The 13,279-nt window shown below is 49.6% G+C and overlaps 1 protein-coding gene across 4 annotated transcripts in view; it reads right to left on the bottom strand.

Annotated features, from left to right (window-relative positions):
- ADAMTS9 (ADAM metallopeptidase with thrombospondin type 1 motif 9) overlaps nt 1-9,573 on the bottom strand; it is a 160,440-nt gene extending 150,867 nt beyond the window's left edge. For all 4 annotated transcript variants that reach the window (XM_072785511.1, XM_072785514.1, XM_072785513.1 and 1 more), the window contains exons 1-3: nt 9,058-9,573; nt 7,810-8,201; nt 2,263-2,425 (exon numbers count right to left, since the gene is read on the bottom strand). In XM_072785511.1, coding sequence (XP_072641612.1) covers nt 2,263-2,425; nt 7,810-8,201; nt 9,058-9,172 — 670 coding nt within the window. In that variant the 5' untranslated portion in view covers nt 9,173-9,573. The remainder of the gene's footprint in view (nt 1-2,262; nt 2,426-7,809; nt 8,202-9,057) is intronic.
- Nucleotides 9,574-13,279: the final 3,706 nt, after the last annotated feature.

Genomic DNA, 13,279 nt, shown 5'->3' with positions numbered 1-13,279 from the left:
TCAAGACTGCTGGGCTCCTGCTTCATCACATGGGATGAAGGAAGGGCCGCCATACTGGTCACTGGCAAGACACACTGAAGGAAAACTGAAAGTTGGCACCAGTGATTTCAAAGGTGGCACATAAAGGCCCCAATACCAAGAAGGACATGAACCCAAATAACTTCTTTGAAAAATTATGGCATCTTCTGTTGTCCTCCACCTTCACCTTTTCAGAGTCCCTCTTCTTTGTATTTTTAATAGGACTTGACAATGGCTCATCCTCTAGCCCAGAAAATCAAATGTCCATTGACTTATGTCATTAATTTTTTTAAGGACTTTTTGAAGGACAGTACTAAGACTTCTCTCTCTCTGTCACACGCAACACACACACACACACACACAGCACACCTGCATAGAGAAAATAGATCATGGAAGAAGAGGGCCATGAGCTGTCATTATGGAGTAGTTGAGAGGTCTGTGGCAAGGGGCTTCATCTCTGCTCCCCTGCCACATGCAATGGGGGTAGGAGTGGTACCCACCTCACCAGGTTATGGTAAGGATTCAGTGAAGTCATGCAGGTGAAGTGCTTTGCACATTGCCAATATAGAATAGGACCTTAATAACTGGCAGTTTTTTTTTTTTTTAAGTTGGTTTGCTGCCATTTTAGGACAGAGGAATGTCACAAAGTGCTGTTGTTTAATAAACTGATCAATGAACATACTAGTTGAATATATATTAATATATATTCAACTGAATATATATTCAACTGAATATACATTAATAAGGTAGAAAGAGAGCCATGACATTTTTCCCTTCTATCACATGCTATATACAGGTTTGTCCACATACACAAAATAAGCATTTGCTAATTCAGATTTGGGAAGTCAGGAAGGAAAGGACAATGTTCTTACTAGCACAGTCCAAAAAATGTGATACATGTCTTGCTATTGCACTTACTGGTAGCTGGCAGGCTTGGCGCTGTGCAAGCTGCTGGGACTACTGTTTCTGAGTACACTGCTCCCTCAGGGCCCCTATCTCACCCCCTAGCTCATTAGTGAGTCTAACTAACATCCTATTTCAGTTGTATTCCATTTTGCCCTGGTAAGCGGAATACAGCACTAGATGGGCTACAATGCTACACCATTATGACTTGGCTATTCCAGGTTATAAGCAGTCAATGTTACCTTTTATTATTTAGAAATAATTCCAGGAGGAAAGAGGATACCGCAGTCTGTCAGAGCAGAAGAACCTGATACTGATATAAGACTGATATAAGATAAAACAAGTGATCACTTGGGAAGCATTTTAGGAAACCCTCTGCTGGTCTGGAATTCTGGTCTTATTTGGAAGATGCCAGAAAGAACCTGGGAAGTTATTTAATTTGGAGAAGGAACTTTTAAAAATAAAGAATCAGGAGGACAATTTTAGAAACAGAAAGTTCAGAAATTTTTTTAAAAAGGTATTTTAACAAACATCCTAAAGCAGGATGTTTGGAGGGACAATTTCTAGTGACAAGCCATCATCAGAGAGAAAGTAACCAGGCTTGAAAGACGGTGGAAGGTTGCCTCAAGGCTGTAGACTGAGAAACATCCACAAGCATGAGCTTTCCGAGGTGCCCAGAATGACACAGCCCTGACAATAGCCAGACATGTCAGCACAAAGCCTCAAGGAACGTGTCCAGCAGGGAAGGAAAGCCAGGGGTGGGCAAAGACGCATTTGCCTGAAACGTGATTGCGCAGTCCCCACTTCATGTCCTCTATTTCCTGAAGCCCTAGAACAACAGCTAAAACTGAAGTTGACAGGAAAAACTCCAATGAACATACAAGTTTTCTGAGTTCCATTTACAAGGCCTTTTCACTTTTTTATAACCCTACATGATGAGAAAAAAAAATCCCAAATAAGTAGAAAATATCAAGACACTCAGGGAATACAAGCCATTGCTGATTGAGGATATGGCTATGATAACCTGAAGACATTACTAGAGCTGAATCCTAAAAATCAGCAACTTCACCAAGAGGTAGCTTTGCCCACAGTGAGCGTGGAGCGAGAGGAGTGCATACTGGGGCTTTATTGGTTATTAGCTGTGCAACCTTGGACCAGCTACTAAACCTCTCTGTGCTTTCCACATCTGTGCGATTGGGAATACCTATGTCGCTTGAAGACTGAGTAAGAGACCACATAAATGGTAGCACTTTGCAGCTTGTGAAACAGGTACATCTCTGTAGTACTGCCACCGCCCCATCTCACAGAGCTGGGGACTTGGCTTGAGCAGGAAGTAAATACCTGGGGTGTCACATGCACGCCTTCCTGCTGAGGGCTCTCTGTGTAGGGTGCTGTGCCGATAGACAATGTGTGGTTTGTTCTGTTCCTCTTCATCTTCTTGTTCATCGATGGACAGCAGTGGTTCAATAAAGTAATCCCCATCGTGGGACCGGAATGTTCCCAGCTACAAATGAAGAGAGATGAGAGGTCGATTTGATAGAACTTGACCACAGGGAGGGGGGAAAAATGGAACATTGCCAAGTAGGCATTGGGAGGCATTTCTCCCAATCCTTTCCCCATGAGGGCTGCCAAAACTGAACTCACTGCCCACATATTCAGAGAAGTGGTTTATTTTCAATCTCCAGGTCAGTACCTTCTTGATTTGACTGTAGTTTATTGTACCTGCTATGCAAATCTGTCTCTGGGAAATCCTTCCCTGGTGCCCAAATTCTAATCATACTTTCATAGGCTGTGGCAAGAGAGTCTTTCTGTGTGTTAAGGTAGCCTGGAAATGTGGTGTGAGCTGCAGAGGGAAAAACGTGAGCTCCAGAGGGAAAAGCTGACCCATGGGAGCCTTATCATCACTAATTCAAATTCAGAAAGCATATACTGACTCCAGGCACCCCAGGTGATGTCACCTGTGACACTGGCACAAGAGTCTCTCCACACCCCTTCCCTTTGCAGTATCCAGGAGTGAAGCGGTACAAGGCTTGGAATGGGGGCTGCCTTGCGTTCCAGTCTTAGCCCCAGCCATTTATCCACCCATGTTGGGCAAATTCCTTAACTACTCTGAGTTTTGGCTTCCTTGTTTGTTAACTGGGGATAAAAGTACTTCTTGTAAAGGCTTCTTGTGCAGACTAAATGAGATAATGGGTGGAAAAGGCTTAGCAAAGTGACATTTTGTAAAGGATTAGAACACCTTAGTGCCTTTTTTGTGTTGCTGTGTTTGCCTCTAACTACCAGGATAGGATGTGTTAAAACACCTTGAAACCCATAAGGCCTTCTCCCCTTCCCACATCCCCACAAGTTAGGCAAATAGTAAACGATGCTTCAAGGTGGAACCACCCAAACCACACATCTAAGAGCACTAAAAAGTTGCCCATTCCATCAGTGGGCAGTCTTTAAAAGAAGAAATCAAGCTCCTGGCGGGGGGGGGGGGGGGGGGGGGGAAGCAGAGTGCTTCTACCCTCCCCAAGACACAATGGAAATAACCGGCCTTGAATGCCAGTAATACTACTATCAGCAACACTTAGGAGTTTGTTAGAAATTCAAATAATCCCACTCCACCCTAAATTTGATGGACTGAATCAAAATCTCTGGGGGTAGGGCCCAGGAGTTGGAATTTTAATGAGCACTCCAAGGTATTCTTATGCACGATAAAGTTTGGGAAGTACTAGGCTGGGGTTTCCAAACCTAACTAAACTTCAAAATTGCCTGGGGACTTTAAAACATAATGAGATCTATGGCATTACCCCATAGATCTCATTGTGTTTTAAAGATATCTCCATATCCGCAGATCTGGAATTTTCAATGATGAGGTCTAGAATCTATATTTTTAAAATAGACTTCCACGTAATTCATGAGCCCCTGGCTTAAAGAGAAGACAGTTCTGGTGTAGTTAGACTAACCAGAGCTGGTTTCCAGAGAAGTGGTTTAAGGCGTTCTCACACAGGCACCTCTCTCTGTTTTAAGTATACAACTCTGGTCTTCTCTGAGCACAGAACAAAAGTTCACTACAACATGTGAAATCTACCAGGGATAGGCCATAAATACTGGGAAAGAACCTGGGAGCTCATCTGGTGGTGACCTGGCACCTTTAATTGGTAAAAGGGGAAAGTAAGGCCCAGAGGGAAGAAGTGACTTGTCCAAATTCCCTCTTCAGTGATACAGAATCAGTTGAATAGTGCCAATACTGAATCTAGAACTCAGATTTCCTGACTTTAGTCCGGTATTTTTTTAAAAAAAAAGAACTTCAAAAATCTCTTTAGTATTCCTAAAGATTCAGTCTCCTGCCCACAGTTAGGAACATGGGTTGCAAAGACAGAGAGGGAAGCCCAACTCTACCGCTTACTAGCCAGGAGACCTTGAGCAAGCTTCCAACTTTCCAAGCCTCAGTTTCCTTCCTCATCTGTAAAATGGTTTGTTTTGAGGACTGGTCTGTGGTGAGGATTTGGAGGGGGTGAGATAATGCACACATAAAAGTACTCATCACAGCGCAAGCTGTGTGATAGGCGTCCAATAAATGTTATCTGTATATCAGATTCATTTTGTTGTCGATTCACAGAAGACATGTTTGATGTTTGATGAATGTTTGATCAAAGAGTCATCCTTTCTTGATTCAAGTGACCATCAGTTCAAACATAGGTACTAAGTACCTACAATACACAAGGCTTCAAGGTAGGAGGGAAATGCACTGATGCCGACCCTGCTGCCAAGGGGAGGGATAGATCTCATGTACCAAGAACTACAATCAAAGGGAGAGCATGCAAAGCATCGTAAGAAAGATACAGACAAGTGTCTGTGAAGGTGGAGAGGGAGAAATGAGAGCAGTCTAAAGGACAAGGTTTCCTGGGAAAGAAACTATATAAGTTACACTTTTTTTTTTAAAGATTTTATTTGACAGAGAGAGAGAGAGAGAGAGAGAGAGAGAGAGAGCATACAAGCAGAGAGAGCAGCAGGCAAAGGGAAGAGGGAGAAGCAGGCTCCTTGATGAGCAGAGCCTGATTGGGGGGGAGGGGGGGCTTGATCCCAGGGCCCTGAGATCATGACCTGAACGGAAAGCAGCCGTTTCCTGACTGAGCCACCCAGGTGACCCTGTAAATTACACTTTAGAAGAGGAGTAGGATTAGAGCCTGTGATGCTGAGGGAGATGACCAAGTAAACGCAAAGGCCCAAAAGCAATGAGGTAGGACTGGGATAGGAGGGAAGTTCAGAGAAAAGAGCAAGAGCAGATCGATACACAGGACTGGTGGAGGGAAAGCCTGAGAGAAGAGCTTGGCGTGTGGATGCAAGGTGTGACAAGGCATCATTATGAATGACTGAACTGTCAGATGAAGAAGCCTGCAGTTGTTCAAGAAGCAGTGAGGCGCTGTAGAGTGAGTGAACAGAGGAGTAGTGGGATCTTGCACCTACCCATCCTTAATCTGTTCCCGGTGTGTGGCATGGATTAGAGCAGAAAGACTGGAGGAGGAGAAGCCAGTTGGAAATATTTCTTAGACAACGGTACTAAATGATGGACAAGCAGAGAAGTAAAGAGGTCTAGAATTGGGGTAGGGCTTGTTCAGACCAGGTGAGAGACACATCAAAGATGGAATTCGGGGAAAATGATCACTGATTGGTGGGGTGAGTAGGGGGGCCAGGGGTAGATTGGCATTGTTAGGTCCACTGTAAAGAGTGAAAGATTTTCTGGGTGGGCCACTAGGAACATCATGACGCTCCTGGTATAGAAACGGTAATGGGAAGTCTGGGGAGGAAAGATAAATTCCAGAAGGAAGACAAAGGGATGAGGGGTTTGGGGCTAGATTAAGCGTTGAAGATTAGAAACGCCCACTGCATTTATCTTTGTATTCTGGACCTTTCCCTCCCTAAAGAGGCGGATTGCAAATGGAATGCAATATAAAGGGAGTTATCACGGTCGGTCGATACAATCATTTCTGAAATCCTGGCCCTCGGTTCCCTAAGAGAGCTGCCACTTGAAGATCCACGTGTGAGTTACCACCTCAAATTGCCAATTGAAATTAAGGTCCTGGGCAGGGAAGTATTTATATAACTGCTGCGGCCACTCAGCGGGGTGTGGAGGCGGGCAGGGAGGAGGAGTAAAGGTTGTTTACAAACTTTACGTACCGCACTGTCTCTGCCCCATCCGTAAAGTTCTGGAATTGGGGTTCTGGAATCTTCGGATCTAAGGGCCCTCTGATGACCTGGGTTCCAGTGTCTGACTTATGCCCACCCTGCTCATAACCTCTTGAGGAATGAAAGGATTCCTGCGCTTTGGCCCTAGGTCTTGGGGCAGCGATGACTCACGGCAGCACCCCCTTACCCCCCCGTGCGTCAAACTGCCGTCTCCGCCCACCCCCAAACAAGCTCCACCAGCAGCCGCAGCTCCGGGCGCTTTGCTGGGGGCTGGAGGGGCTCATCCCCATTCCCGTACCCCAGCAGGCTAAAACCTTCCCCATCCCAGGCTTCAGGCTTGTCTCGCTCCCCACCCGACCCTTCCGAAGAGCGGTGGAGAAGGATGCGACAGCCGGGCCCGGGACACTGGATCCAGCAACGACAGCGCGCGCGGAAGGGGCAGCCGAGCGCCCCGGGGTAAGTATCCGTGCTCCCCCTTAGGCAGGGGGGCGCGGGAATGTGGGTCCTCGGGGCAAGGAGTAGACGCATCTCCGGGGCGCAGTGCGCACGGCGCGGTGCGCTGGGGGAACCTGACCCGGGAAAGCTTCTGCGTCACACGCGCGTGGCAGGCACGCACATCGTTTGGGAAAGTGAAGGACCACTTTTGCACCGGCCAGAACTTCAGATCAGGTCTTCAAATGTCGTGGGGGGCGTGGGGGGGGGCGGGGATAAAAGCGGATGCCATGTGGGACCACCTGGAGAGCGAGCGGGGAAATGGGGCGGTCAGGAGTGGGGGGGGGGTGTCGAGGTACCGGCTCGGAAAACCTGCCAAGTGCGTATTTCGCGGGGCAGGGAGGCGGCCAGTGCGCGCCTCCTCGCCCTCCCTCTCCGGGAAAACGTGTGCGCTGGGCTCTGTTTGGCGATTCTCTCAGATAACCCAGAAGGACGGAAACCTCGTCTGGGCAGCTCCTCCAGGCTCTCTCCCACGATCTGTGTTTCTTGGGGCCACCCCGCCAGCAGGGTGCAGAGTCGGACTGCGCCACACCCCCACTCCCAGTTTCCACCCTAATTCAAAGCGTCCGGGGGAGGCTCCGCCCTCCTCCCCGCCCCCGGGGCCCTCGGCCCACCCTTCCGTTCCTGGGACGGACCTGTTCCCCGTCACTCCAGTCCAGCCTCAGGGTTCCTGGCGCGTGAAAAAAGGCCCAAAGAAATCGCCGGGACTCTAGATTACGCACCGCCCTCCACGACACACAGAAGGAACTCCCCACACCCGAGGCTGGGGATCCTCAGCCCACACCCCTGACTCCAGACTCGCCAATAAGGAGTCGGGTCCTCCCTGCGCTCAGCGGCTCCGCTCCCGGGCAGCAGGGTTTGCTGCAAGGAGGGACAAGCCTCCGAGTTTGGAAACCGACTTGCCAGCCGCCTGCTAGCCTGGGGCAAAGCGCAGCGGAGCCGAGTTCGGGCTCCAGAAAGCTCGGAGACTTGCGGAACCCGGGAAGTGGGGGGCGGATGCGTGCGCTCCTCGCCGGTGTAAGCACGCGCGCGGGGCTTGTCACCCAAGCCTCAGGATGCAAACCAGTTTCTAGCGGATATTTAAAGCCAGAGTGGAAACTCGGCGCAGTGAGGGTCTTAGGCTAGAGAGCAATCAGTTAAGCCTTCCAGAGACGGGTGAAGAGGCGGGCGGGGAGGGGTGGGGAGAGAGGGCGCGCACCGACACCGACACCGACGCCGACTCACCATTCCCGAGCAGAGGCTGATGACCGCTGTGTGCTCAGACTTGGTATTGACATGGCCTTTGTAGAAGCAGTGCTTGAGTTCCGCTTCCTCCTCGGAATAAAACTTCGTCTGATTCTCCCCGGGCGTCCCGAGGAGAGTGACAGTGAACATGGGAGCGATAAATCCGGCGTGGGCGGAGAGATTAAATAGAAATTGCTGGCCGAAGGCAGAGAGGCGGTAATGCTCCTGGGAAGAGGTAGAGGAGGAACCGAAGGCAGGCCAGGGGTCAGAGGCAGAGTTAATGCTCCGTCGCCTTCTTTTGAAGTGCACGTTCGTGTAAAAGGGCTCTCCGAGAGCGTTCACTCGGATGGGAGACGCGATTTCGTATTCGCTCAGGGTCTCTAATAATTTCACTGCAGGGGAAAAAGCGGGGACACATGAACCAATAATTCCACTCTCCGCAAACCCGTTTTCTGCAAGTTTTAATTTAAAATGAAGGGGGCTGGGCAGCCCGGGTGGCTCAGCGGTTTAGCACAGCCTTTGGCCCAGGACGTGATCCTGGAGACCCGGGATCGAGTCCCACATCGGGCTCCCTGCATGGAGCCTGCTTCTCCCTCTGCCTGTGTCTCTGCCTCTCTGTCTCTGTATCTCTCATGAATAAATAAATAAAATCTTAAAATTAAAAAAAAATAAAATAAAATGAAGGGGGCTTTGTCCCGGGTTGTTTTTCTGGCTTTGCCCATTTGATTCCACGCCTTCACCCTAAGCCCATGCATAAATATTCGCAGAGCACCTACTATGTGCCAGGAAAGGAAAGGCCAGGAACTGTGCCAGACTCTGAGCACACACCATTAGCAATCAGACAATAAGTCAGAAAATAACATAATTTCAGATCCTGACAAATGCCCCGAATAAAATAAAACATGCCACTATCTGCTACGCCCCCCCACCCCCCACCCCCACCCCCGTTACTAAGTAACTCTAGTTTGGGGCATGGAGGTGGGCAGTGGAGGGGAGAGCAAACTAGGAGCCGAGGGGTGGGGGGGCTGCTGCTGGAGGAGACGAAGTTTGTTCTCCAGCGGCTCTCTCTAGAAATTGGCTGGGAATGACCCAGAGAAGGGAGCGGCTGCAAAGCCGGAGATAATTCTTTCTAGGAAAAGGAGGGAGAGAGCGCGGGAGGCCTCCGCCGCGGGGTGCCCGCTGCCGGGCGCTGAGGCTGGGGAGGCGGCGGCTGGCGCGGAGGGGTTGCGGTGGCCGGAGCCTCGTTACCTTGCCTCGGGTGCAGCCTGTCCTTGCGCACGGCCGCCGCGGCGTCTGGGCTCCCCATCTCGGCCAGGTCCCGCACCAGGAACGTTAGCAGTGTGGCCCAGGATACAAACTGCATGGTGCTCCCCACCCCTCCCCCGTGGCTCCCACCCCCCTCCCTCCTGCCCGGCTTGGCTGCGGCGGCGACGCGAGGCAGCGGCCGCGGGGAGCGCGCGGAACCCGGCGCCCGCCGCCAACTTTTGACTTTAGGAGTCGCTGAGGTCTCGCCGCGAGGGTCCCGTCTGCGCTCGGCTGAGCAACGCCGCCGCCTGCCGAGAGCTGAGCCGCTCGGGCCGCAGGAGGAGCCGGAGGAGGACTGGGGCTCGGCTGCTCGGCCGCATAATGTCCAGGGAGCCCGCGGGAGAAGGCGCGGAACGTGCGCTCCGAGGCGCGCCGGGCGCCCTGTGCTGGCGGGGATAGCGGAGCGGCTTCTTGAATGGGGGGCTAGGGGGGCGGAGGCGGGGGGGCCGCGGGTCCTCCGCCGCTCAAATACCCCGGGTGCCCGCCTCTGGGAGGAGAGGGGAGGAGAAAGCGGAGCGAGCGGGGACCGCCTCCTTGCAGACCGAGTCCCCTCCTCGGCGGCCCGTGCGAGCCCCGCAGCCGGCCTCGGAGCCAGGGGAGCTCGGGGAGCTCGGGGAGCTCGCTCGGGGAGCTCGGGGCCGGCCGCTCGCGCTCCCCGCCACCCCGAGGAGCTCGCCTCTGCAGAGGTCCCCTGCCCTGCGGAGGGAAAGCGTAGAAAGTTCTCTCGCGCTCCCGGCGCTCTCAGTTTCCGTCTCTCGCCTCCCAGGAGCCCCTCCCTCTGCCCTTTCTCGCTGCAGCCGCTCTCTCTTGGCCTCCTCGCCCCGGCTGCCCCGTGCCGCCCCGCCTCGGCACCCCGTTCTCCCTCTGCGCCCCTGCTCCCTCGCTCTCTCCTCCCCCCTCTTCTCCTTCCTCTCTTCTGTCCCCTGGTCTTTTCAGCAGCCCCCTCTCCTCTTCTCCCTCCCCCCCCCTCCTCCTTTATGACTTTCTTGCTGCCCGGGTCTCGCCCCTTCTTTTGGTTTCTTGCAAGTGAGAGTGGCCCAGTGCCGGAGCGCCTTCCCCTCCTGCTGTTTCTCACTAGGGACGGCATGTGGAGCGTCTGAGCTCCAATCTCGATTGGGTCGCCCCAAGTCCAGAGTTTTAGAGATGGGGGTTCTCAGCCTGTGCGTTTCAGATGCACAGTCTTTTGAAAGTTTCGCAGAGCTGTCAAGCTGTGTTCTTCCCTCAACCTCTGTCCCCATCCCGCGAAATGCCAGAGCTTTTCATAGGTCCCCAGCCCAAAAAAGGTTAAGAACTGCTCTGGGCAGCGAGGGGGGCGGGGACTTTGGTGCCCAGACGGAGTTCAGAGATATGGGGGAGAGGGGAGTGAGGGTGGAGAGCTAGGGGACAGTCGTGGGCCCGGGCGGGGGTGGGGACGACAGCGTGGGGGCGAGGAGGACCAGTCCCGGGAAGGTTTTCTCAATCACTTCTCCTTCCTTTTCGCCAGAGAGATGCTTGGAGTAAGAAGCTCAAAGCTGATGCTTCAAGCTGCACCTACCGCGGCTTTGGGATGCAAATTTGGAAGTTAGACGTGCCAGAGCTTGGAGGCTGTGTGTGAGCACGTGTGAGTGAGAGGGAGGGAGGGAGAGTGTGAGGGAGGAGGGGGTAGGGAGAAGGAGAATTGTTTAAACCTGGGTGGTTCAAAAGTACTTTTTCCTTTACCAGCCCTCAGGAAGAAGGTAGGGTGTGCTAATTTCACTAATTTCAAGAGAAAGTAAAAGATAGGACAAATGTATATTTGGTCAAGTGTCCCAGCACTGGAATTCTCTTTACTTAGTAGGCTGGCATTCTGGATTGGAAATACCAAAGATTACCAACACCAGGGACCAAATACCAATATGCGTGAACTGTGCCCATCTCTTGAAATATTAATGCATGTATTTCTTTGGGTAGAGGAAATGACTTGGTAATTCCTAAAAAAAAGTAAAGTCCTAAAAAAAGTTGTTAACCCAAATGGACCAATGGTGCCATTGTCTAATTATATTACTGGGATTTATAATGAGTGTAAACAGTATAAAGATGGGAAAACAGAAACACTTGTAAAGGGCAAAGATTTTTATTTTTTATTTTTATTTTTTAAGATTTTATTTGTTTATTCCTGAGAGACACACAGCGAGAGGCAGAGACATAGGCAGAGGGAGAAGCAGGCTCCTTACAAGGAGCCTGATGTGGGACTCTATCCTGGGACCCGGGGGATCATGGCCTGAGCCAAAGGCAGATGCTCAACCGCTGAGCCACCCAGGTGTCTCAAGGGCAAAAATTTTTAAAGGATGATGATTAGATCTTTTTCTTAAAGCTTCAAAATAATATACTAAAACACATGCTTTCTAAAACACTATCTTTTCATTACGTGATAAAATTCCTCACCATCGGGATCCCTGGGTGGCGCAGCGGTTTGGCGCATGCCTTTGGCCCAGGGCGCGATCCTGGAGACCCGGGATCGAATCCCACGTCGGGCTTCCGGTGCATGGAGCCTGCTTCTCCCTCTGCCTGTGTCTCTGCCTCTCTCTCTCTCTCTGTGGCTATCATAAGTAAATAAAAATTAAAAAAAAAAAAATTCCTCACCATCACAGTATCTGGGCATTGCAAACTTAGCAAGGAATGGAAAAAATATCACAAAAACAAACTATTAGTTGATTCTGATGGAAAGTATTCTAGAACTTTTACTGTAAAATTACTAAAATATAGTACTTTTACAGATACATAAATGAAAAGAACAGAAAAGAGAGGCCAGGAATAAACCCATGTATATGGTCAATTGAGTTATAGCCAAGAGCCTAGATTATACAGTGGAGAAGGGACAATCTGTTCGATAACAATGCTTGGAAAACTGGACAGCCACATGCAAAAGAATAAAACTGGTAGCTTATCTTACACCATCCATAAAAATCAGCTCAAAAGGGATTAAAGACTTGAGTGTTAAGACCTGAAATCGTAAAACTCCTTGATGTTAGTCTTGGCAATGACATGTTGGATATGATGCCAAAAGCAAAGGCAACAAAAGCAAAAATAAACAAGTGGGACTACATTAAACTAAAAAGCTTCTGCAAGCAAAGGACTTATCAACAACGCGAAGAGGCAACCTATGTAATGGGAGAAAATATTTGCAAATCATATATACTGGATAAGGGGTTAATACCCAGAATACATAAAGAGCTCAATACAACCCAGTAGCAAAAAAAAAAAAAAATTTCAATTAAAAAATGGTCGGAGGATCTGAAAAGACATTTTTATATACAGATAGGTGAGGGCACCTTGGTGGCTCAATGGTTGAGTGTCTGCCTTTGGCTCAGGGCGTGATCCCGGGATTTTGGGATCAAGTCCTGCATCAGGCTCCCTGCAGGGAGCTTGCCTCTCCCTCTGTGTCTCTCATGAATACATAAATAAAGTCTTAAAAAAAATAAGATATACAGATGGCCAGCAGGTACATGAAAAGATGCTCAACATCACTAAGCATCAGGGAAATGCAAATCAAAACCACATGAGCTATCACCTCACACCTGTTAAAATGGCAATTATTTAAAAGACAAGAAATAACACATTTGGTGAGGATATGAAAAAAAATGGAACCTCTGTGCACTGTTGGTGGGCATGTAAATTAGGACAGGGATGAAACACAGTAAGAACAGTTTCTTTAAAAAATTAAAAATAGAATTACCACAGGATCAAGCAGTTCCATTTCTGGGTATTTATCTGAAGGACACAAAACCCTAACCTGAAAAGTTATCTGTATCCCCATGCTTACTGCAGTATTACTACCAATAGCCAAGACATGGAAGCAACCTAAGTGTCCATGAGTGGATGAATGGATAATGTAATAGTGGTACATATATAATGGAATATTATTCAGCCATTAAAAAAACAGGAAAGCTTGTGGCAATGTGAATGAACCTTGAGGGCATTTTGTGAAGTGAAATAAGTCAGACAGAGAGAGACAAATGCCATCTGATCTCACTTACATGTGGAATCTAAAAAAACTCCAAAAAACTGAACTCATAGATACAGAGAATAGATTAGTGTGGTTGCCCGAGGTGGGGGTAGGTGGTGAGTAAAATGAGAGAAGGTAGTCAAAAGGTAAAAAGCTCCAGTTAAAAGATAAATAAGTCTTGGAATGTAATGTAACACAATA

The sequence above is a fragment of the Canis lupus genome, chromosome 19 (assembly GCF_048164855.1).
Source record: "Canis lupus baileyi chromosome 19, mCanLup2.hap1, whole genome shotgun sequence".
Lineage (NCBI taxonomy): Eukaryota > Metazoa > Chordata > Mammalia > Carnivora > Canidae > Canis > Canis lupus.
This window is presented reverse-complemented; position numbering and strand designations above follow the sequence as displayed.